Source organism: Kogia breviceps, chromosome 3 (assembly GCF_026419965.1).
Source record: "Kogia breviceps isolate mKogBre1 chromosome 3, mKogBre1 haplotype 1, whole genome shotgun sequence".
Lineage (NCBI taxonomy): Eukaryota > Metazoa > Chordata > Mammalia > Artiodactyla > Physeteridae > Kogia > Kogia breviceps.
In genome coordinates, this window is record NC_081312.1 from 32,957,339 (window position 1) to 32,983,535 (window position 26,197).

Consider the following 26,197-nt stretch of genomic DNA (forward strand, 5'->3'; position numbering starts at 1 on the left):
CCAGTCTTAAAGGAGTTATATTCCAGAGGGCTGGGGCATGTAGAAATCAATGAGAAAATGGCATCTGAGGTAACTGACAAGCTTATAATATATCCAAGTAGCAGAGATGATTTTGGCAGCAAGGCTGATTTCCATCTTCCCTTTTGCCTCTCCTGGGGCTTCTGTGGTTGATAAAGTGAGGTAAGATTACCTTAAATGGTTGATCAAGTAACTCCTTAGGTCCCCTGCCTTTGCTGGGGTCCTTTATAACTAAGATGACCACATATCCTGGTTTACTTGGGACTGTCCCAACATCCTAGTACAATTATTAGGGCTCCTTTCATTCTTAATAAGGTCCTAGTTTGGATTATAAGTCATATGGCCTTCTGCTCATGATCGTCCAGTTGTCTGGCACTCAGGTAGAACCAAAGCCCTAGTCTCTCTTTTTTTTTAAAAAAAAAAAATTTATTTATTTTTGAGTGTGTTGGGTCTTCATTTCTGTGCGAGGGCTTTCTCTAGTTGCGGCAAGCGGGGGCCACTCTTCATCGTGGTGCGCGGGCCTCTCACTGTTGCGGCCTCTCTTGTTGCGGAGCACAGGCTCCAGATGCGCAGGCTCAGTAGTTGTGGCTCACGGGCCTAGTTGCTCCGCGGCATGTGGGATCCTCCCAGACCAAGGCTCGAACCCGTGTCCCCTGCACTGGCAGGCAGACTCTCAACCACTGTGCCCACCAGGGAGGCCCCAAAGCCCTAGTCTCTTAACTCCTCCCATTCACTGTTGAATGCCTCTCCTGGAAAAGCTTCCAAGCCCCCATTCTCCCCACGTCAGGTCTTTGAACTGCCACTTTTAAGGTACTAAATTGAATCTGAGAGGCAGAGTGGTTGGTTAGTCATTTGTCTCCTCCTTGTCCTTTTCTTAGAAAGAAAAACAAAACAACAAAACAAAACAAAAAGGCTAAAACCATTAAGAAAATGCTAGATCCAGAGGCTAGTAAGTTACCCCTTCCTTTCTATATACTTCCTCTTACAGTTCTTGTTCTACTGTTCACTTGCTGTACATTCTTTTTTCTTTCTTTTTTTCTTTTTAAGTCTTCCTGTGAGTTGATGTTTTTTGCAGTTGATTTTGAGGAAAGATGTTTTGACGAATGATTCTCCGCTGAGTTGAAGTTTTTTTCCTAAGGTGGTTTTAACCCAATGTGATATAATATTAAAACCATGCTAAAGGCTTAGTTTTGTGGAGTATCTTTCTAGCACCATATACAGTTGGAATAAAAGTTGGCCCCCTCAAGTGTATAGGTTGGCCCTGTGAAGAGTTTTCAGGGATTGTAGTTTTTCAGATATGTGGGCAGTTGGCTGTAGAATATCTTTGGTGTTGTATAATGTCATCATTAAAGAAGTTTAAGAGATCTGGACTAGAGTTCTGATTTCACCCTTCTTGTGATCTTAGGCTGCTGTTGTTCTCCCTCTGTGGAATCATACAATTTTATTGCTGGAAAGGACTAATGATCATCTAATTGAAGCCTTTAATTTTACATATAAGGGCATAAAGGAGCAAAGAGGTAAAGTGATTAGCCCAGTAGCTCACAAATAGTAAGTAGTACAAGCAAGATTAAAATCTGGGTCTTCTGACCTGGTCCCTCAGTAGGGAAAATTATGAGGTTCTGCATTTATAAAGAACTTACTCAAGTAAGTGGCTTACTTCACCAGTACATTCTGTCTGTAGTTTTATTGTCTCTGAACATGATTGTTTTGATTAAGTTGGTGGTGCCTCATTATTTTGCAGATGAGTAGTGAAGATTTTCCAGGGTGGAGGCAGACTGTCTCTGTGGCTGACTCTCCAGTTTTAATTCTTAGCCTGCCTATACTTCCTTACTTTAAAAAGTTTTCCAAGAACATTACTCAGAAGAAGGAATTTTTTGTAAATCCAGACACCCGTCAGAATCTTATTACACAACTTTCCTCATTCTGAATTTCCATTCATGTCTTGTATCTAAATTCCGGTTGTATCTTTCATGTTACTCCTTAAAGCCAAGTGACTAATTGGAGTCTCTGAGGATTGTTGTTTTTTCTTCATAGGTGTCTTAACCATGTTTGATGGCCTAGTACAGTATCTTATCGCTTGCTGCCATAGGTGGCTGAAGCATGTTTTGCCTTAGACATACTGGCAAGAAACAACTGAAATTGGCATGTTTGGCAACCAGGTTCAAGCAGCCCTTGATTTTAGTCTCAGAGTTGACCTCTGTTTATACCTACTTTTGGGTGGATATTGTGTACCTTCCTGGAAGGACTAGGCATTGGTGCCTGCTTTGGTTCAATTTTTAGAAATTGCCCAAGAAGAGAAAAGAAAGCTTTATTATGTTGTTACTTTTGCTTATGCAAGGAATTTTGCAGAAGTTATGCAGGTAATCTTCTTATTTTAAAAAAGAAAAACTTAAAAATGAGAAACTTCTGAGATTGAATGAAGAGCATCTGTGCTTTAATGAGGAGAGTGTATTGTGCAGGTTAGTTCTCTATGGCAGAAGAAGTGAGACTGGACATGAAGACAGTCTGTGGTCTGGGAGTACCTCAAAATAAATGCATCATCCACTATCATAACTTCCCTGTAAAATCCTTACTGTTGTTGAGGATTTGTTTTTAGCCCTAGCTCTATTTGAGGATCTTTTGTTCTTTGAAATTTTACGAATTCCATACTTTACTATTGAGAATTTCCTGTTGAATCATACAAGTTATCAGAATATGGCACTTATAAGACAGACTTCCCACTTATTCATAAGTTTTTAAAATGTCATGTATTAATTATGGGAAATTTGGAAAATAGATATTTAAAGAAAGAAGTATCCCACCTACTCAGGATGACCATTTTAGACACCTGGGACATATTTTATTTAGACTTTTTTGTATTTAAATGTACATATTTTAAAAATAAACTTGGAATTAGGCCATCTCTGCTTTTTTATGTTTTTTTTCTTAATACTGACTTTTTTTTTCATATGTCATTAAGTATTTTCAAAAGCAGAGTTTCTCAGCCTCAACACTATTGATGTTTTGGGCCAGATAGTTCTTTGTTATAGTGGACTGTTCTGGGCATTGTAGGACATTTTGCAGCATCCCTGGCCTAAGACTATATGTGTATGCCAGTGGCAGCTCCCCAGTTGTGACAACCAAAAATGCCTCCAGGTATTGCTGAATGCTCCCTGGGAAGGGGGCAATATCACCTGGTTGAGAACCACAATTCTAAAGCAAAAATGCTCAAACTCTTTGGCTTCAGTGAAAAAGACAAATAACATTTTAGTGTTATTGTGAAAGTAGTTTTGACTTAGCAGGCCTCCTGGGGTTCCTAGAACATATTTTGAGAACTGTTCTAAGGTATGATATATTATGGCAGCACTGTATCCTGTCAAGGGCCTACATCAGAATTTAACCAGTTCCCTCTTATTCTATTTATTTTTTGCTTTTATCACAATTCTTATAACTAAACCTTTGCAAAAACTTTTTTTATTCCTGAGAATAAAATCTTAGAAATGGGATTCTGGATCAAAGTTTTTTTTATAATTTATAAAATACATTTTATATATATTTGTCCTCTGAGATGGTTGAATTAATTTATTTACACTTGTACCACTGTATTATTAGACTGCATCATGGCTATTGTTGGGCATCATTTAATCTTTGCAATTCAGTCAATATGTGAAGATGGTATTACTTAAAAATTTTTATTATTACTGAAGTTCTCATATAACTCGACTTGATTATTAGTGAGGCTGAATATTTTTGTCTTAAGTTTTGGCCATTTTGTAGTCTTCCTTTAGGCTGATTACAGTGTAACTGATAAGATTGCAGCTTTCTTTTTTAAAATGGTCACATTCTCCTAATACCTTTAGAGATTAATCCCTAGTTACTCTGTTTGTGTTTGAGTGTGTATCAAATCACAACCTCAGGTTTAGAGTCCCTCTCTTAAGGAGGTAGGTAGTAGAGGTGCCTGGTAAACTATTCTCTAAATTTCAGAAGTTTGAGCCCCACCCTTTTGACTTTTGTCACATTTAAGGGGTATCATCTGTGCTATTTAACATTTTTTTCTAAATTGACTCCTTAAAACAATATTTGAAAGGAAACTTTATTTTATTATAATGTCTATGAAATCATGGGTTTAATGGGCTAGGTTTCTTTTTCCTGATACACATTAAAATGCATAATTGTTAAAATCATTTCTCTACTTTCTGAAATCATCCAGTCTCCTCTGCTTACTACACTTTAGGAAGAACAGGTGCTTTGGAATCAGACATCTTGGATTTGAATCTCACTTTGCCTCTAACTGATGGTGTGCTCTTGGATAGGCGAGTTTACCTCTTTGTGCCTTAGTTTCTTCATTGGCAGAAGGGGGATGTTGGAGAAGATGATCTGTTAGGTGTCTTCCAACTCTACTCTGTGATTCTGATGTGTATTCCTTTCTCTATTTCTGCTCAGGAATTTGAGACATTGTCTAGGGATTGGTGTGCTGCCTTAGGATTTAAAAACCCTAGCTCTGTAAAACCCCACTGCTACTAGTCATCTAATTTTAGAGAAACTATTTTATTTCCTAGGGTTCTAGCTATCTCTTTAGGGTGTTGCTGCTACTTTAATTTCTGCTTCTTATTTAATGTCAGGTGATTCAAGCTAGGAGTCAAGGCTTCCATCATTGAGGCACACCAGTGCCTTACTCTTCACATCCTTAAAATGGGGATAATGTTTCTGCCTTACTTACCTAATTGGACATGTGGAAAAATGAAATAATAGGTAGATGAGTAGAATCAGTTTTCAGGAAAAAGGTACTAGGTAAGAGCAGCGTATTAGCAGAAGTATCACTCCTGTGGCCACTTCTGTAGTGAAGAGCAAAAGTGTGATACCACCTCTCCTTATCTCTCCCTACCTGCCTGTACTTGCCATTTGATTTTTTTTTTTCTTCCTGATTTAGGAAGTACCATTGGACCCCAGTTTTGTGACCTTGGGCAAATCACCCCATTTTAACTTATCCATGGGCTAATTGCAGCCTGCACAGGCCTGCATTCAGCATGCAAAAGTCAGGTTGCTGGGCTTCCCTGGTGGCGCAGTGGTTGAGAATCCGCCTGCCGATGCAGGAGACACGGGTTCGTGCCCTGGTCCGGGAAGATCCCACATGCCGCGGAGCAACTAAGCCCGTGAGCCATGGCCGCTGGGCCTGTGCGTCCGGAGCCTGTGCTCCGCAATGAGAGAGGCCACAACAGTGAGAGGCCTGCATACCGCAAAAAAAAAAAAAAAAAAAAAAAAAAAAGTCAGGTTGCTATCTTCTCTTAAAAAATGGGAAGATCTGGCTGACTTAAGACTGCACTCTGCTGTGGCAGTAACTGGCTGGAGCTGAGTAGTGGCTTTCCTTTAAAAAGGGTTGTGTAATCTCTAGTCTGCTATTTAATCTGGCAAGTTTCACTCATTTGCTTTGCTACCTGGCCCCTGTTGTACTTGAGAGGCTGGATTGTATTGTGGTAAGGAGCATCGTCTCTGGAGACAGGTTACCTGGATTCAGATCCCAACTAACATTCTTAGTAGCTGTGCACCTTCAGGTTATTTAGTTTTTCTGTAGTTTCATCTGTATAATAAGGATAACACTACCTGCTTCATAGGGCTGTTAAGAGGATTTGAAGAGCCACTACATGTAAAACCCTTAGGATAGTCCCTGACCCAGAGTAAATTTAGCTGATGTTAGCTATTGTTGGAGTTCAAATAACATAATAATTAGCTAACATTTATCTAGCTTGTATTGTGTATCAGGCAGTGGGCCAAGCCCTTCACACAGATCTATCATTAATCCTAACATAACACTATAGAATAGAGAGTTATTTTTTCAGTTTTGCAGATGAGAGGGTACAATTTAGAGAGGTTAAGTAACCTGTCTAAAGGTACATAGCTAGTAAGTGGGTAGCAACACTGACAGTTGAACCTATGTTTTTTAAAATTAATTTTTATTGGAGTATACTTGCTTTACAATGTTGTGTTAGTTTCTACTGTAGAGCAAAGCTAAGCCTGTGGTTTTGAATGCTATGCTGTGCTGCCTCACACTACATCCATCTCTAAAGTAGGTTTAATTGCAGAATTGGCATGCTTGGGTAAACAGAGATTAGTGCTCTTAATGTTTTTGTAAGTGATTTGAGGAGAGAATGCATATAAATAGCCCCAATTTATATATGACATTAGTTCCTTCAAGTACTGGAATGCCAAACCAATGGAAATAAACTGCAGGCAACTCTTTGGGTGGAATGAGTGAGCAGAAGAGTGGTAACTGAATTTCAGGATAGGTAAGTATAAAACAATACATAAAAAAAAGTAACAGACTGCTTGTAGAATGATGTGCTCCAAGATACTCAGTAAGGACTTGAGAATCATTTTAGTCTATTATTTGAAGGTAGAAATGGCCAACAAATATTTCATACCCTTTAGGATAGCTATTATCAAAAAACCAAAAAATCAAAAACAGAAAATAACAAGTGTTGATGAGACGTGGAATATTGGAACCCTGTGCGTTGCTGGTGGGAATGTAAAATGATACAGCTGCTGTGGAAAACAGTATGGCAGTTCCTCAGAAAATTAAACGTAGAGTATTACCATATGATCCAGGAATTTCATTTTTGGGTGTATACCCAAAAGAATTGAAAGCAAGAACTTGGAACAGGTATCTGTACAGCCATGTTCATAATAGCACTACTCACAATTGCCAAAAAAGTGAGAGCAATCTAAATGTCTGTCAGCAGATTAATTGATAAAAATGTGGAATATACATCCAAAAGAATATTATTCAGCCTTAAAAAGGAATGAAATTCGGGACTTCCCTGGTGGTCCAATGGTTAAGAATCTGCCTTCCAATGCACGGGACGTGAGTTTGATCCCCGGTCAAGGAACTAAGATCCCACATGCCGCAGGGCGGCTAAGCAGTGTGCTCTAGAGCCCACACGCCACAACTAGAGAGAAGCCCACGCACCACAACAAAGATCCCATGTGCTGCAACGAAGACCCTATGCAGCCAAATAAATTAATTTTTTAAAAAAATCCAGTCTTTTTTTTTTAAAAAAAAGAATGAAATTCTGGTACATGCAACAACATGGATAAACCTTGAAGAAATTATGCTAAATGAAATAAGCCCGTCATAAAAGAACAAATATTGTATGAGTCCATTCATATGAGGTACCTAGAGTAGTCAAATTCATAGAGACAGAAATGGTGTCTCTAGAGGTTGAATGGTGGTTGCCAGGGGAGCGGGGAGGCAGGAATCAACAGCTGATATTTAATGGATATGGAATTTCAGTTTGGGAAGATGAAAAGTTCTGGATGGATGGTGCTTTTTTTCCCTGCATAAAGCTGTGAAACATCCTCACTTGGAATTGTAAGTAGTGTTCTGGCCTCTTGCGCTTTGGTAGAAAGGATACACCTTGGTTTTAGACTCCAGGCCTAGCTTCTTAGATTGTTAGCAAGTCATTTTGTCTCTGATCCTCATCTGGAAAAAGGGTTTTGGGCTTCCCTGGTGGCGCAGTGGTTGAGAATCCGCCTGCCGATGCAGGAGACATGGGTTCGTGCCCTGGTCCGGGAAGATCCCACATGCCGCGGAGCAACTAAGCCCGTGAGCCATGGCCTCTGAGCCTGTGGGTCCGGAGCCTGTGCTCCGCAACGGGAGAGGCCACAACAGTGAGAGGCCTGCATACCGCAAAAAAACAAAAAAAAAAGGGTTTTATAATCCTTACCTCGCAAGTGAAGATATATGTGAATAAACTTTTTTTTTTTTTTCCAATTTTAGTATATGTGCTGCCGAAGCGAGCACAATGTGAATAAACTTTTATACAAAAGTTAATTATTTTCAACTTTGGGGAAATAACAAAACACTTATTTCTCATACACTGATGTAGCTGGGCTGTATGGCACATAGGCTGCGTATCTCCATGCCTCCTCTTCGAGCTCAAGGAGAGGTATGGTTGTCACAAAAAGAGGTTTGGCTCCGCAGTGTGGCGATTACACACATGGAGAAGAAGGAATAAATAGGCTGAGAAGAAAGCCAGGCTGCGTGATTTCCTTTAAATCTTTGCAGGTTAAAAAAATAAACAAAACTGCAGCAATATAAAAGGGCATTAAGTAAAATTGCTATCCCCAAGAGTAACTTCTGTTAACCATTTTACATTTGCCCTTCCATGTACAGATTTGTGTATTCTTTTGTTTTATTAAAATACATCATGCTGTTCATACTCTTATGCCACCTAAAACAAGAGTTTGGAAGATTGGGACAAATTCATGGATGATATTTAGGAGAAACTAGGATGTTTTAAGGAGTGTATATACCTAATAAATGACACACTGGGCTAAGTGCTTTTATATTTATTATCGCACCCAAACACATAACAACCCTAGGAGATAGTTGGCATTTTCTTCATTTTAGAGTCATAAAATTGAAGCTAGAGTAGCAGAATAATTCACCCAGGACACATGGGTGGTGAAACCAGGATTTGAATCCAGACACTTTTATTCGAAAGCTTGCACTTCCTGTACCACCTTTGCCGCCTACAAAGATGGAACCCTAAACCCTGAATCTAATCCCACTGTGTTATTTTTTAAAAGAAAATGTTTTGATTAATTAACACAGTCACTAACACTGCATCTTAGTGATTATGTCATATCAGAAGAGACAGAGCTGCCTCATGCTTTTTTTTTGCCTGCATAATACATAGTATATATATGAACAGTAAACTTTTTGCATTTTTAAAATTGTGGTAAAATATACATAATACAAAATTTGCCATTTTATTTTATTTTTTATTTTTTGGCCCTGCCATGCAGCTTGTGTGATCTCAGTTCCCCGACCAGGGATTGAACCCGGGCCACCTCAGTGATAGCCCTGAATCCTCACCACTAGGCCACCACGGAACTCCTTTTTTTTTTTTCCATTTACCATTTTAACCATTTTTAAGTGTACTGTTCAGTAGCATTAAGTACATTGACATTGTTCTACAACCATCACCACCATCCATCTGCAGAACATTTTCATTTTGCAGAACTGAAACTCTGTACCCATCAAACAACAGCTCCCCATTGTTCCTCCCCCAGCCCCTGGCCACCACCATTTCTGCTTTATGCCTCTATGAATTTGACTACTCTAGATGCTTCATATAAGTGGAATCATACAGTTTTTGTCCTTTTGTGTTTGCCTTATTTCACTGAACACTATTTAATGAGACTTAGTTTGATGGACATGTAAATGTCTTTTGCTCTACAAACAATGTTGTACTGCAGGAGCATTTGATCCCAAGTTTCAGAGTGCTCTCTCAGATCTGTCCTGTGCTTGGCTGACTTTGAGGAAACCCAAAGCAAATTCTTTCCTTCTGTGCCTCCGCTTTTCTGGACTTTTCTTATTTTAAGAAGAATGTTAAATAATTTCTTTTGTTAACAGCACGGTGTGAGAGCTTGCAGACTTTCTGCTTATAGCTCACAACCCACTGGAAAAGAGTAATATTTAAATATAAAGTCTTTCTGTAACTACAGAGCTGCTGCCACAATGTGATTATAGTACATTTTAGGATGAATTGGTGAGTTTGATACAAAATTAAATCAACCCAAGATGACCAGCATAAGTAGCTGTATTTTCTTGGGATTCTCAACTTGGTTGAAGCTAAGCAGTGGTTTGTGAGGAAACCAGGCGTAGAAGGCCTGGACAAGGCCTCTCCTTGTCCCTTGCCTGGCACTGGCACTAAGCAGAAAGATCTTGCCTTCCTAAGAGGTCCTGGTGCTCCCCCTGAAGTGTCTGAGAGGCTGGGGCCAACCCCACAAGCACCCAACTGCTGCCAGACTCACGGAGCTGGCTTAAAGGATCATACTCTTCACTTGGATTGTTTGCAAGTCAGACAGTCTCTCTCTGTGGGACTCTACAATACATCTTTGGTTTTTTGAACTGACCAGGTGACTCACAGAGACAGAACTGTAGAGCTTTTTTCATGTTCTAAACTGATTTATCCTTGCTTCACCAGCCCTCCTTTGCTTTGTGGGGTCAGGGTTTTGGGCACAGCTGTTCTCTCTCTACTGGCTTAAAAGCAGCCCAGCAATTTCAGATTATGCCTCAGTTTGCACCATTGGTGTTTTTTGCCAACACATGGTTGAAAAGTGTCATCTTTACACAGGGCTCAATACCTTGCCTAAGGAAATGGGGGTGGGAGGGGCATGTACACCTTACATCTTCTGACACTGACCTTGAGGGCAAAGCAGAGGAAGCAGGCCCCTGCCATAGCGATATTTTCTGCCTCAGTGATTCCAATCTTCTGTGGACTTGGGCTGTCATCATCATTTTAGGTACTAAGGACACATCATTTTATTTTATTTTTTTAAATTAATTAATTTATTCATTTATTTAATTTTTGGCTGTATTGGGTCTTCACTGCTGCACACGGGTTTCCTCTAGCTGCTGAGAGCAGGGACTACTCTGTTGTGGTGCGCGGGCTTCTCTTGCTGTGGAGTACGGGCTCTAGGTGCGCAGGCTTCAGTAGTTATGGCACACAGGCTTCAGTAGTTGTGGCTCGCGGGCTCTAGAGCACAGGCTCAGTAGTTGTGGCACATGGGCTTAGTTTCTCTGCAGCATGTGGGATCTTCCCGGACTAGGGCTCGAACCTGTGTCCCCTTCATTAGCAGGCAGATTCTTAACCACTGCACCACCAGGGAAGCCCCAGGACACATTGTTTTAAATGATGCCAACGCACTCTACAAATAACCATTCATTTAAAGTCACAAAGAATTTCTTTGGCAAAATTAAATCTAGAATGAGCATTAAAGATAATGCTGTCTGGGTGATAGGAGAAGATCCTTTGGCTGAGAATGGTTATGATTTTTTTTTTTTTTTGGCGGTACGCGCGGGCCTCTCACTGTTGTGGACTCTGCTGTTGCGGAGCACAGGCTCCGGACGCACAGGCTCAGCGACCATGGCTCACGGGCCCAGCCTCTCCGCGGCATGTGGGATCCTCCTGGACCGGGGCATGAACCCGTGTCCCCCACATCGGCAGGCAGACTCTCAACCACTGCGCCACCAGGGAAGCCCTCTGTTTTCTTTTTTATTGAATTTTTTTTTTAAAGCTGCTGCAGTTCAAGAGAGGTTGTACTGCCTGCATAGGTCTTTTTTTTTTTAATTTATTTATTTTTATTTTTTATTTTTATTTTTTTTTTGCGGTATGCGGGCCCCTCACTGCTGTGGCCTCCCCCGCTGCGAAGCACAGGCTCCGGACGCGCAGGCCCAGCGGCCATGGCTCACGGGCCCAGCCGCTCCGCGGCATGTGGGATCCTCCCGGACCAGGGCACGAACCCGCGTCTCCTGCATCGGCAGGCGGACTCCCAACCACTGCGCCACCAGGGAAGCCCACCTGCATAGGTCTTAATGAACAAACACAGAGGTGCCCTCAGTTATATTTCATTGCTATGGGTATCCCAGCACATCCTGGAGAGTCTTATTTTCTTTTTCTATCATGAACATTAAAAATATATATTTTTATTTTATGGAAATATGCAAGCATATACAAAACTGTAGTGTACCCATCTACAACAATTATCAACATTTTGTTAATCACCTATCCCCCTACTTTTTTTTTTCTGGAATATTTTAAAGGAAATTACAGATTTTCGCCATTTTACCCACTTCAGAATGCACCCCTAACTGATAAGAACTTTTTTCTTTTTTAACATGACCACAATACCGTTACTATATCTCATAGATGTAACAATGTCATGAAATATTTAAACAAAGAAGAGAAGTATCAGTCAGATTTGACAAAGTGTTGACAGTTTGTTAAATTTTCTTCCAATCTTGTTTTTTTTTTTTTAAAGAAATAAAACTTTACAGGTACATTTGAAGTCCCCTTTTGTTATTTGTGTGTTTATTCATAAATAATATGGTATTTTTTGCATATTTAAAACTATATACTTAATGTTTTCCTTTACATATCCTTCTGAAACTTGTTTTTATTACTTAATACTAGGTTCTCAAGATGTATTCATTTCAGTATACATATCTGTAGCTCATTTTAAATGCTGTATAGTGTTCCATTGCGCTTAGATTTCATTTGTATTCCAGTCGGTTTTATCAGTTTATATATTGATGGATATTTCTGTTACCTACCTTTATTTTTGCTATTATGAACAATGAGGCAGTGAACATTCTTTTGTACATTTCTTTGTGCCATTTTGTAAGAAGGTATCTAAATTATAATTTACATATCTATAATCTGTTGGCCATTTGGTTTTCCTCTTCTGTGAGTTGTCGTATTTGCCTCTTTTCCTAGTTGTTTTCAAAGTTGATTTGTAGGAATTCTTTGTATGTTCTTTATAATAAGCCATTATCGGTTTTGTGCATTGCTAGAATCTTTATAATTTCAGGAAAGCCTTTCCTGGTCCCTGTCCCTGCTCCCTCCGTTTACTCCAGTTAAGTTGGTTTCTGTTTTTATTCCTGTGGTCCTTTGTTTTATTCTTGCCTACTCATTTCTGAGTTGTGCTACCAAGTCAGAGAATCCCTTCAGTTGTCCATCAGCTGAATTTGCTTTGTCAATTATGGTTTATTTTTCATTCTATAAGGCAAGCAATCCAGAGTAGTGGTTAAGAGAGTGGTGAGTCTTAACTGCTTGCTTTTGAATCTTGGCTCAACCACTTTACTTACTGTTGTGACCTTGGCAGATTACTTAACTCTCTTGTACTTGACTTAATAATCTATAAAACCCATGAGAGTAGAGCTGTTATGATCCCAGTTTTGTATTTGATGAAACTCAGGCTCAGGGAGATTAGATTAGAAACATGAGTAAGTTGAAGAAACATGTGGGCCTCTTTATCTTTTAATTTTTCACTTTTGATAGAGACATGGGCACAGAGAAATATTTCTCTAAATATAAGATATAAAGTAACAAAAACAGTGCCAAGTCCCTGACCTGTGGCCTCAAGTGTTGGGGAAAAACAGTAAGAGTAGAGACTATGTAGAACTAAAGTGCCCATGGCCTGTCTAAATCTATTAATATGGAGGAAAACCCCTTTATGCCATTTTTCATTAAAATAAAACAACAAAATCCCAAGGCTAGGGACCTCCCTGGTGGCGCAGTGGTTGAGAGTCCGCCTGCCGATGCAGGGGACACGGGTTCGTGCCCCGGTCCGGGAGGATCCCACATGCTGCGGAGTGGCTGGGCCCGTGAGCCATGGTCGCTGAGCCTGTGCGTCCGGAGCCTGTGCTCCGCAACGGGAGAGGCCACAACGGTGAGAGGCCCACGTACCACCAAAAAAAAACCACCAAAGTTTATTTTCATGACCTTAACTTATAAGAGACATAGAATTTAAATAACCATCCCAGGCCAGAGAACTGTTTATGATTTGAATTAGGCAAATCATAAACACAGAACATTGTGGGCCATACTTAAGGGATCATTCCCTTAAGGGTAGACAGTGAAATACTTTGGAGGAGGACAGAGAACTTGATATTGACGGACAATGGAAGGAAGAAGGATCTCAAGAAACAAAGGAACTCAAGAAATGAAGGCAACTTCTTTCTAGAGGAGGGAGAATAAGTATGATTTGGCTACTATGTTTTCTCCTGATTTTTTTTTTCTACTAAAAGAGGAAATATGTTTATGGCAAAATGTCAAGTAGTAAAGGAAGGTATAAAGTAAAAATTAAAACATAAAATTTTCCAATGGTATATACCCAGAGGAACTGAAAGTAGGGACTTGAACAGATATTTGTACATCCATGTGCTCTTAGCAACGTTATTCACAATAGCCAAAAGATGGAAACAACCTAAATGTCCATAGATGGATGGATGGACTAAAAAAAATAACGGTATGTGTGTAATGAAATATTACTCAGCCTTAACAAAGAATGAAATTCTAATATGCGCTACAATATGGATGAACTGTGAAGACATTATGCTAAGTGAATAAGCCAGACACAAAAGGACAAATGTATGATTCCACTTATATGGGAGTACCTAGAGTAATCAAATTCATAGAGACAGAAAGTAGAATGGTGGTTACTCAGCACTGGGGAGAGTTATTGTTTATTGGGTACAGAGTTTCAGTTTGGGATGATGTAAAAGTTCTGGAGATGGATAATGGTGATGGTTGTACAACACTAAATATACTTAACGCCACTGAATTGTATGCTTATAAATGGTTAAAATGGTGCATTTTCTGCTATATATATTTTACCACAATGTAAAGTCTCCAAACAATTCTAGCCTAGAGGTGGTGTCCACTAAAAACTTATTTTGTAGTCATCTAGATATGCAAATACAAGCATAGATAAGCAAGCATAAGCATATTCATTCAATGTCTACTCTTTGGGACATTCATTTAGGTGCTGGGAATTCTGCAGTGAACAAAACTGACAAGGTTCCTGCTGTATTGGAGCTTTTTAAAAATTTGTTTTACACAAATGGATGTTGGTATGCATACTGTTTTACACCTCATTTTTTCCACGAACAAAGACCTTTGGTCATCTTTCTGAGTTAGTTCTTACAGATCTACTGATTGAGTGGTTGCATGGTATGGCCTTGTTATGGATGTGATATAATTTGTGGCTATTATATTGAATGGAGGAGGGGAGGCAGAGGTATTATAGAGCTTACTATGGCTTGCTGCCCACGTTTGCTCCTGTTGTAAGTTAAATTTTTATCCGGAATTATAATATAGGTTTGTTGTAAAGAGTCAAGCAGGGCTTCCTTGGTGGCACAGTGGTTGAGAATCTGCCTGCCAATGCAGGGGACACGGGTTCTATCCCTGGCCCGGGAAGATCCCACATGCTGCAGAGCAACTAAGCTCGTGTGCCACAACTACTGAGCCTGTGCTCTAGAGCCTGTGAGCCACAACTGCTGAGCCCGCGTGCTGCAACTACTGAAGCCCGTGTGCCTAGAGCCTGTGCTCCACAAAGAGAGAGGCCACTGCAATGAGAAGCCCGCGCACCACAACGAAGAGTAGACCCGCTCGCCGCAACTAGAGAAAGCCCGCGTGCAGCAACGAAGACCCAACACAGCCATAAATAAATAAATAAATAAATAAATAAAATTTAAAGAAGAAAAAAGAGTCAAGCAGTGCCAAATCTATAAAGTAAAAGTAAAAACCCTCTTAATCTGTCCTCTACCTCTCTTTTAATCCTATTCCCTGGAAGTAGTATCCACTGTTTACAGTCCATTGTTCATCCATCCAGATGTGTATAATGCATTTGCAAATACAAAGAATATGTAGAACGTGTATCTTCTCATTCTCCAGGAGCTGGCTCATGCAGTATAATATTGCTCATTCAACTCAGACTATTGAGAATTATGCAGAGGAAAGAGCTGGACTGAGCTTCATGAGAGCCAAGTTCTGTCTTGATCCTGCTACTGTGACAGGCAATTCCTCCTCAGTTGTCATTTGTCTGGTGTCCCATAGTCAGTGAGATCACATCAAGGAGAGTGCTTTGGAAACTATTATGCTATAAATACTAGCATATTTAGAGTTCTTTGATTGCAGGCAGTAGAAACCAACTCAGGTTCTGTTAGACAAAAAAACGGTGGGGTGACATTAGTGGAAGGATTTTAGGTAGCAAATGAAGAAATATTTAAACAACTGGGTCTCTGGAAATTCAGAAATTTCTCTGTATCTGTTCAAGATGTAATTTCTGGGGAAAAGTGAGTGGCTTAGAGGGCATGTGTCTACTGATGGTTAAGGGGGTAGAGTTCTGGGTTTATGTGTCCCATCAGAATCTCACAGACTTGGGGAGATGCAGTTTTGGAAAGTGTGGGATTCAGGCTGGCAAAACCAAATGTCAGCCTTGAAATGTCAGCTCTTTTAACTCTAGATTTTTACTCGCCTCTCAAGGAGGAGATGATCGCCGGGTTCTACTATGGCACATGGAACAAGCTATCCACTCCAGAGTTAAGCCCATACAGCTGAAAGGAGAGCATCATTCCAACATTTTTTGTCTGGCTTTCAACAGTGGGAACACCAAAGTATTCTCTGGAGGTGAGGAGAAGGAGATTTCCCCTTGGGGAATTGTGGCTGGGATTTCAGATAAAGGAGTGCTAAAATTATTCCTTAATTTTCCTTCCTTTATCTCATTGAGTTGTGGAATTACTGGTTTCCCATAGCTTGTCTTCTCTGCATTACAGCAGTTTAGACACATATATTAGACTAATGTCTATCTGTCCTTTCTCTCCTTTGCTCTTGTTCTTTCTCTCTTTCTTTTTTGGTAGAAAACTTTTCATATTGCAGTCTGGTACACAGAAACATGTTAGAAAGAGTACTTAACCTTAGTATGTGTGGTACACTCTGATTTTTTTTTTTCTATTCTATTCTGTTTTGTTTTTAAAGATTTTAAAGGTTGTGACTCAAATTGGTGTTATGACCCATGGGTGGCTCCTGTTTGAAAAAACGTTGTGTTGGGGTATAACTGGAATGGCTTTTGCTCAAGCCAGCCTCTTGATGATGGCATCCATCAGTCACACTCCTTTCTGACCACTACATTTCTAGCCCTGACCTCTCTTCTGCACTGCAGATTTCCCCACTGAATATCTACCTTTGTTTTCCAAAAGTAATTTAAATCCAGCAGATCTAAAACTAAGATTATTAGTCCTTCTCCCCTGCACAAATATTTCCTCTTGTTTCCTGGTTTCCCTTTCTCGGTGATTATCACCATTCAACTAATTATGTAAGTTGTTAGGTTTAACTTTTAAGAAACTGCTGACATTGGAGCATTTTCAGCTTACAAAAATGACAATTACATGTGGTTCAGTCTAATAGAAATCTCAGAGTCAGCCTCAGACCTGCCTTCCTTTCATTTTCACATCTTGTAAGTCACCAACTACACTGTCAGATCTATTTTGAAAGCCTCATATCCATCCTTTAGTTTCTGATCTCTTGCTACACCCACTGCTCTGATTCAGGTCCTCATCTTTGGCCTGGACTATTGCAGTGTCCTGCTGTGATTTCTGCTATCGGTATCTAACTCTCCTTATTCATTGCTTATACGAGTTTTCTTCAACCATGTGGACCTTTGACCCTACATGTCCGTCCACAGGATAAAGCCTAAATCCCGTCTACCTATCTGGCCTCATCTTCCTCCCTTGCATCTGGTTCTCTAGTTCACTAAATCACTTGTCATCTTAAGTGCCCACACTGTTCCTCCATAGGCCATGATGAATTGGCCAGACCCCACCAATTCCCATAAGTCTTCCATTGGTAAGAGTTTTGAGTTATTTGAGTTGCTATTTAAGTGTCTCCTTCCCCATAAAAATATTCCCCCTTTGTGCCATGTACTTTCACCCTGCTCATAAAGGACACAGTTGCTCCTTTATCTGTGTCCCCATTGTAGAGCATATCGCTACAATAAGATAACCCGTCTTGTCACTATTCGTTGTTTGTGCAGGTGGACTGTGAATTCCTCAGTCTTATTCATTCCTCTCGTATCCTCAGCACCTCATACTGTGCCTGTTACCTAAAAGGCATTAGTATGGGTTTGATTTACTTGGTATGAACCCACAATAGAGTTACAGTGAGGACTTTAAGATGACCTGGCCACATCTCTACTGCTTATGCTTTTAGCATAGAGTGGGAAATTTTTTTACTGTCTTCATTTTGGGATTTTTATTTTTTGGCTATATAAGCCATTTGAAAGCAGGACTACACATATCATGGATGCAGTATTTTTAGATTTCTTGAGAAATGCAAGAGAAAAAAGTTGTGGATAGAAAAACTTTCCCATTATTTAGGATCACACTATCATTAGATTTTAATGCTATAAAAGATGATGAGGGTATGAATAGTAGCAAACGTTTGTTAGAGGCTTAGTCCTCCTCCAAATGCTTCCATATTCTTTTCTTCACGATAACTCTATGAAGTAGATACAATTGTTATTCCTATTTTGCTGAGACATAGAAAAGTTACAGATATTTTTCCAGGTCTCACAATTAATGAATGTTTTGTTTAAAAAAAAAAAAGCTAGCTTCGATGAATGGATTGATTTGCCCATGATCATCTATTCTTTTCCTGGATAGCCACAGTTTTTTGTTTTTTTAATCATCCACTGGATAATGCATTTTGGAAACTGTTATTATGTTATATCTACATGCTATTATGCTTTTTCAAATTCTCTATAAGAATATCCTATCCTTCATTATTTTTATAAACCTTTTTCTAATTAACACTCCTAATTTGTAAATATTAACATTGACTTTGTTCATTTGTTTTTCCTGAAATCTTTAAAATACTGAATTGTAATATGAACAGGATCACTTTGCAGGAATTACCAAATGTCTGCTTTTTCCCTTGCAGGAAATGATGAGCAAGTTATCCTCCATGATGTTGAAAGGTAAATAGATTGTTGGTATGTGAAGGTAATTAACTCTATCTTCCTTATGAAGAAAGGCAGGTATCTCTTTAGACCGAAATAGTTCTTGTTTTTTGAAGAAAATAACATGAAATCAACTGTCCTTTGCTGAAAAAGGTTTCTGTAATAGTTTTGAAATAAAATTTTGATTTAAAAAAGATTTACAAAGTTGATATAAAATTATAGTTTTCAGGTAAAAATTTAAAGGGAGAGGTTGGAAGGGAAGGAAACATAATATTTAACCCTCACAATAATTTTATGAGGCAGTACTATTATGATCTCAATTAGGAAACTGAGGCATAGAGATGTTAGGTAACTTAAGGTCAAGTGATGTTAGGATCTGAAGGTAGGCAGCCTGGCTTTGGAACCATGCTTTTACTCACCATGCCAGACTGCCAGGAATCCTTCTTCTACCCCTGCTGGCATCAGGGCTGCTTTAAAGCTTTCCCTTGCTTTTTGGAAATCCAGCACCACCCCCAAGACTGTACACAAGCAGATGCATTCTGTAGTAAGTGAAAACATGAAACTCATCAGTTGAGTCACTTTTCTGGAGGTGGGGATGTTAGTTAGTTCCCCAAACAGGGATTGAACCTGGGCTCCAGCAGTGAAAAGCGCTGAGTCCTAACCACTGGACCTCCAGGGAATTCCCTTGAGTCACCTTTAAATATGCTTACTTAGTGCAAAAAACAAACTTGTTGTGAAATCTTATCTCTTTAGTAATACTTTTTTTTTTAACCTGGAAGTTGAATACCTACTTTTTAGTAAGTGTAATATCCTTTGGGTTTAGCTAGGTTGACTTTCTCCTGGAAATGAAAGAGAACTCCATTCTAGGAACTAGAGGGCTTTAACTCTGCACTACTTTTGTGTGTATGTGTGTGCCTGTGTGCCTCTCTCTGCTCTCTGTCTCTCAGCAGTGAGACCTTAGATGTGTTTGCTCATGAAGATGCGGTGTATGGCTTGTCAGTGAGCCCAGTGAATGACAACATTTTTGCCAGCTCCTCAGATGATGGCCGGGTTCTCATCTGGGACATCCGGGAATCTCCCCATGGAGGTAGGGTCACTGTGCAAAAGGTGGTTGGATTGTGTTGAAGAGTTTGATGTCAGGTTCATAGCAGATCCAGTCTATGACTTGAGTAGCCTGGGTAGAAGTGCTATAAAGGGAGAGGAAACTCACATAGGGACATAAATGTGTCTCTGGAGGTCCCACCTTACCCCTGAGTAGTCAGAAGTGAGGCACCTTTGCCAGTCCTCCTCCAGTCACTTGTGAATCTCCACAGACCTTTGCACCTGGAGTAAACACCACAGTATCTTGCTGTGTAGTAGCCCCAAGGAGCAGAACATGTGGTGCCTCATTTGTGGAGAGTAGCCACCAAGGGCCAGCTTTGTGCATGGTGCTTACATGCACATATTCTTGGTTATTTACAGAGAATGGGGGTGTTGTGCATTTGTTAATCCTAGATCCAGGGTGGTTATTTTGCTGAAAGAACCACAGAACCTCACCTTCACTGTGCGTAGGAACTTAAAATGATAGCAGATACCCTCTGTTTAAGGGGGATTGTCTGGGTGAGTTCCTCTTCCAAATGTGTTCTTTGGGTCTCTGAAATGTAAAATGAAGAATTTGTCTTGTTGAATTTCTCTGAAGTTCTTCAGGAAATGCATCTTTGCAGCTCATTTCCTGCAGAGAGACTTCTGTCACTCTTTCTTCAAAGGCTCTTTCCTCCAGCATACCCTCAGTGCCACCCCCAGCCCCACTCTTGGTGCAGCTTTGTCATGACCATACCTATGTACATAGAGTTACTGTTTTGCCTACCTTGTCTGGCAGGCTCTGAGTCTTTTTATTCCTCTATATTCTGAGCGTTTAACATGCTGGTCTGTGCTCATTATTGAGGTTCAGGCTATAAGAGAAGTTTGTTCTCAGAGTCAGGCAGGTGTGGTAGCCAAAAGCAACAGCTATGGTTGAGTGAAATGGTTTGCTTGGTACGTGAACTTCTCCTTTGTCTGAATTGCCTCGTGGCTGAGATTATTGAGCACTCCCTGTGCCCAGAGGCCTGTGAAGTATCACATATGGAAATCATAGACTGAGGAGTGCTTTCTGTCTATTGCTTCTAAACTACTTCCATAGTAGTATGTCCCCCCAGGCAGCAAAGTGATTCGTTCCTCACCTGGAGCCAGCTAGTATATGCAAGAGGCTGCAGGGTTTCTAGGTGAAGTTGATTAGAAGCTGGCTAGATGCAAGAGAAGTTCAAATACTAGGTGAAATGAAATCTTAAAATTCTAGACTGAGGCTATTTTCTTTTCAATTTAGGGAGCAATATTACTAGAAGGAAAAACTGCACTGTTGTTTTATTTTGTCTTCATTAAATCTTTGTGTAGTTTTAAAACTTTCAATTTCTAAAGCTAGTAAATTTGGATTAAGGTATAATAATCCTACCAGTAATTGACTGAACTTTTTTAGCTCATGAGGAATTCAGTTTTACTTACTGTAAAACAGCTTAACTTCCCATTTACGGTGACCATTTCTGTTTTGTTACAGGATCTGAATAGGTACTATGTTTATTTCTCGGCATTATAGCTTAAAATTTGTGTATATGTGTTTAAGTTGCTGTTTACAACTTTCTGGTGCAGAAGGTGTGTGCCAGGACTTGTGGGGACCTTGTGAATAAGCGTGGCTACTGGAATGATGTGCTACACTGGCTTCCAGCCCACTGGGGTGATTGTTAACGGCTGTGCTGCTCGTGCTTTCACATTCCTGCTTGTCTGCCTGCCACAGGCCCAGGAGTGCCTGAAGTGGACTGATCAGAATTTCTCTCTTCACAGAGCCCTTCTGCCTGGCCAACTACCCATCAGCCTTTCACAGTGTCATGTTCAACCCTGTGGAGCCCAGGTTATTGGCCACAGCCAATTCAAAGGAAGGAGTGGGACTCTGGGATATTCGAAAACCTCAGAGGTGAGCCCCCTTTATTCAGAAGTTGTTAAAACTTTCCCCTGACTCAACTCTCAGATAATGTCATCACTCAGCAACAGTCTTGAGAACCTACCTGGATGGCAGTTGATCTCAGTTGGACATCTCCTAACATATCCCAGTGTCTCTGAAGCCAGGGGGACCTTATTTCCAGGGGGCAGGCAGTGTGAGATATCCACACTCCTTGCTAAGGAGGAATCATTGTAATCTGGACTCTAGACAGGATCAGTTCTAGGCAAACTTTGCAGTGGCAGAGCTCTCTTCAGCACTACCTTCTATCTTTAGGTCCAGGGTTCCCCAAATGCATGGGAGGTCTTCTGGAGGAGTGATGGTGATTTGTTAAACGCATTGCCCCTGAACTGGGGATTCTTAGCCCCGGGCTGAAGGGGGTATGAGCTTCAGGAAGACTGTGAGCCCCCAAACTGCATGGAAATTATATTGTGTATTCATCTAAGTTTGTTTTTCTGAGAAGGGAGTTTAGTTGTTTTCAGTTTCACGAAAGGACCAGTGACTACAACAATAAAGGTTAAGAGCCACTGCACTACAGTGTTAGGGACCTAATGTGTTCCCTTTCTGTTTACATTATTAAGGAGTACACTTAGGACAATTCTGAGCTGATGGTCCGAATCACTAATGGGGGAATTTCAGACATCATTAAGAGAAATATGTGGATGGGGCAAGTAGGAGCCTCTTTCATGTTTCTTAAATCCCATGGGGGAGAGATGACCTTTTATGGCATCTGTACATGAATCCAAACCTTGCTTTATGAAAGATTTGCATGCATTGCTGCTAGCTCCTCTGAAAATTCTACATGGAGGTAACTTCCCACTTTAAGGTACTATTGCAGAATAGTATCACGGAAAGTAAGCGAGGTTATGACTTATTTCATGGGCCTCGGATGAAAGGGGCAATTGAGTACAGAGGATTATCTTCCTTGGTGATTTTTAGTTCTAGCTAATTCTCTCCATGGGGCAGTCTGATGAGGTTGCATCTATGGCAGATCTGTGTAGCCCAGAAGGGGATCCCTGGTGTCCTGGTGTTGAGCAGGGCTCCCTGAGGCTCCATAGGGCAGCAGAGATTTCTCCTGCTCTCTGTTGCCTGTGCACCTGGCTCCTCCTTTTCCATGTGGCTGAAATGCATGTAGTAGCAGGACCCCTATTGTGCCTTTACACTGTGTGCTGAGGGAGTCTTGTTCTCTGCCAGGAAGACAATCTCCTGTGTTCGGCTCTAGCCTCCTCTGCAACTTTGGGCTCTTCAGGAACAACTGTTCTGCCTTGTCCTTATCACAAAAGGCAGAATTTGGACTAAAGATGCCAGCTTTCTCCCAACCTGCTATCTCCCGTACTGAGAATGAATAGCTGACAACTGGAGTGAGCCCTGAGCTATTCATCCCCAGTGGAAAGCTTGAGTAGTTGATGATGTCAGCAGTGTCTTGAGAGAAGAAGGGGGTTGAACGTTAATGCTTCTCCCAATTTTCCTCTACCAACTTCCTACTGTGCATTATATTTGGGCCCTCCTCCCCTTTCTACTTGTCTCTTCACTAAACATGGCTTCTTTTAAAAAATTATAAGTGAGATTTCTGCTTTACTTTTATAGTAACATTTACTAGATTTAAGGTCTATATCCAGAAAAGTGTAATGAAAAGGAAAAAAAAGATAGAAAAAGAAAATCCCATCTCAAGATTATCTCTGTTGCTTGTATGTTTTTTAAATGTTTTACATCAATACAGTACTTCTCTTTCCTGGTCTCTAGTCACTATCTCCAAAGGTAACTACAGTGAACAGTTTCTTATGTATCTGTCCAGAACATAATGCGTGTAACTCACATAAAGAATATATATCCTTAAAAGAATTTAGGCTAAAGGAACCACATAATAATACCACTGTGCTCAGCTTCTTTTTTCAATTAATAATATGTCTTGGAGCTTTTTTCATATAAGCACTTGCAAATCTAGCACATTCTGTTAATGGCTACATGGTATTCCATTCATATGATGTACTCAGCAACCAGACTTCTTGTTTCCTGTTTGGGCCATTATAAACTATGCTTCACTGACCCTGATCACACATCTATCTTGGCCTACCTTTGCAAAAATATCTAGGTAATTGCTGCATCAAACAAAGAGTGTACGTTTTTACTTTTTTTTTTTTTTTTTTTTTTGCATTACACAGGCCTCTCACTGTTGTGGCATCTCCCATTGCGGAGTGCGGGCTCAGCAGCCATGGCTCATGGGCCTAGCTGCTCCGCGGCATGTGGGATCTTCTCAGACCGGGGCACGAACCTGTGTCCCCCGTATCAGCAGGTGGACTCTCAAACACTGTGCCACCAGGGAAGCCCCTTTTTTACATTTTTTATAAAAATTGTCAAATTTTCCCACGACCACAAAAGGCTGCACTGATTTACAAACCTACCAACTGTGCATGAAACTACATGCATCTCCAGACCGTCATGAACACTTAAACTGTTGCAAGTCTTATGGGGGAAAAATATCTTCTTGTTTTGATTACTTCTTCATTTATGGGTGAGGTTATGTGGTTTCTTTGGTAACCTATGGTTTTCAAAGCCCATATGGGAGAAAAGTCATCTCGTAAAGCTAATTGGCAATCTTGACTGATTCCTTTTTTGGAATAAAAGGAGGAGCACAGTGCTGTGGAGACTAGGATGTTTTTACCTGTTTCTTTCAACTTTTCTAAGGTTTTATGGAGATGAGGCAGAAAAGGGGTATGAAATATTCTTGAGGTCCTGTTCTTCACATCCACTAGTGTTTGGGGATTAAACTGCAGATCTTTTCTGTTTGAATCTTCCCAGTGCAAGTTGGTGTGGGGAGAAAGAGACGACCCTTTGTCTTTTCCATGCAGGATTAATTATGCTGAGTTGCAATGGATGATTTGTCTCCTAAACACAGCTGCCTAGAAACCCCAACCCAGATCTTGGGACAGTTCTGAATTGCCTGGGAGGACAAGCCTGGAACAGGAGAGATCATCTATTTCAGGGATACTTAAAGTCTAGGGAAAGATTTTAGGGAATTTGTGAACCCCTTGTAATTGCAGGTAAAATCATGTGTGCTTGTGTATCTGAGTGAGCACACGTGGCATTTTTTTCTAGGGACAAGGAGAGCTTTTACCAGGTTCTCATAGAGACCCTTGAACCCCAAGAGGATGAGTCGCTCAGTGTTCTAAAGATTCTTGATTTAGAGCCTGTTGTGGTTCCTTAGCAGACTTCTAAGTAACTTCCAGCTTGTAGTAGCTTGGGCACATGTGTGAATTCTGGGCCTATTCAAGTGGCCCACTGGCTTCCTAGAAACAAATATATCTCCATGGAACAATAAGGGGGGCTTACATTGAATATCTTTTCCTTCCTAGCTTACCTTATGGGTGGTTCCATGCTGGAATGGTTTCCCTGCCCTACCCCAAGCCTAAGCTGTGTCTCTCCACTTTAGCAGGTAACCCATAGGAGTGTGAACAGGTTCACGTTTGTCCTACTACTGCCCTGAAATAAGCTGACTAGAGGGCTGGCTGGTAGAATACAGTGTCAGCTCTAGAAGGGACTTCAGTTATCATCTGAGCTGACTTCCTATTGTACAGATTGTAAAGGGAGGCAGAAGAGTGTGATGGTTTAGAGTGTAGGATCTGAAGTACATCCTGAGTACAGAGCCAGGCAGTATACCTTAATAGCCATGTGATCTTGAGCATGTTACTTCACCTCTCAGTGCCTCATAATAGGGCTTCCCTGGTGGCTCAGTGGTTGAGAGTCCGCCTGCCGATGCAGGGAACACGGGTTCGTGCCCCGGTCTGGGAAGATCCCACATGCCGCGGAGCGGCTGGGCCCGTGAGCCATGGCCGCTGAGCCTGCGTGTCCGGAGCCTGTGCTCTGCTGCGGGAGAGGCCACAGCAGTGAGAGGCCCGTGTACTGCAAAAAAAAAAAAAAAAGCAAATATCAGTGCTTCATAATAATAAATAATAGCTAACATTTATTAAGCATTACATGCTGAGGATAATGACAGTTATATGAATAATTCCTTATTTAATCCTATGACAACCTTATGAAGTCGATTCTGTTATTCCTATTTTAATGATAAGGAAGTCAAGGTACAGAGAGGTGAAATAACATGCATATCTGTGTATTATATCCTCCCCTGTATGTTCTAGTTTTCTTTCATCTATACCTCCTTGAAATAAAACTTTGTCAGAATTCCTCTCAAATTTTTTTAATACAGGCCTATCCAACTCTAGAGTCTGAGGCCTTTAGACTTTCTGCCTCCCTTTTCACTGTCTTCTGGCCCAGCCCCAGTCTTCATGCTGACTTCCCATGTTTCTTGCTCTCCTAACTCTGGAAACGCGCACATGCTCTTAATTTTTCTTTTGTAAAGCTTTAGAACGGAGGCTATAAACTAGTTGCCCATATAGGTCATATTCAACCCACGGAGATATTTTGCTTGGCCTACATGATGTAATAAATAGTGTTTAGAAAATAACACAGAAAAAAAATCACAGTTTCTAACATCTCTTGAAAAAGTCAAAAGATCTGATATCATTGGACCTTTATTCTTACACGGCAACAGTCAGCCAAAGTTGAATCATGGGTTCCTCTTTAAACCTTTGTGGGGATGTGTGTTACAGATTCAACCACTCCTTGATGTCTTAATCCAGGTGTACTTCTCTCATTTATGTTACTTCCCTTGTCATGTAGTCATTGGAGTTTGAGGGTCTGCTTTGGGGATTTTAGTGGAAATGAGGGGGCCATAACTGGGGAACTTGAGTATAAGTGACTGGATAAGAGAAAACTTCACACATACAAGTATACATTGCAAGTTTGGGTGAGGTTTGGTTTATTTCATTTAGATTATTTCTGCCGATGTCTTTTCACAACCATCCTCTGCTTTATCACTGCCAACATCCC

General features: G+C 40.6%; 1 protein-coding gene across 4 annotated transcripts in view; it reads left to right on the top strand.

The window, feature by feature from the left end:
* Positions 1–26,197, top strand: part of DCAF5 (DDB1 and CUL4 associated factor 5) — a 104,974-nt gene that overhangs the window by 12,960 nt on the left and 65,817 nt on the right. For all 4 annotated transcript variants that reach the window (XM_067028270.1, XM_059056747.2, XM_067028271.1 and 1 more), the window contains 4 exons: positions 15,831–15,974; positions 18,282–18,318; positions 19,248–19,387; positions 21,154–21,283. In XM_067028270.1, the coding sequence (XP_066884371.1) occupies positions 15,863–15,974; positions 18,282–18,318; positions 19,248–19,387; positions 21,154–21,283 (419 nt within the window). In that variant the 5' untranslated portion in view covers positions 15,831–15,862. The remainder of the gene's footprint in view (positions 1–15,830; positions 15,975–18,281; positions 18,319–19,247; positions 19,388–21,153; positions 21,284–26,197) is intronic.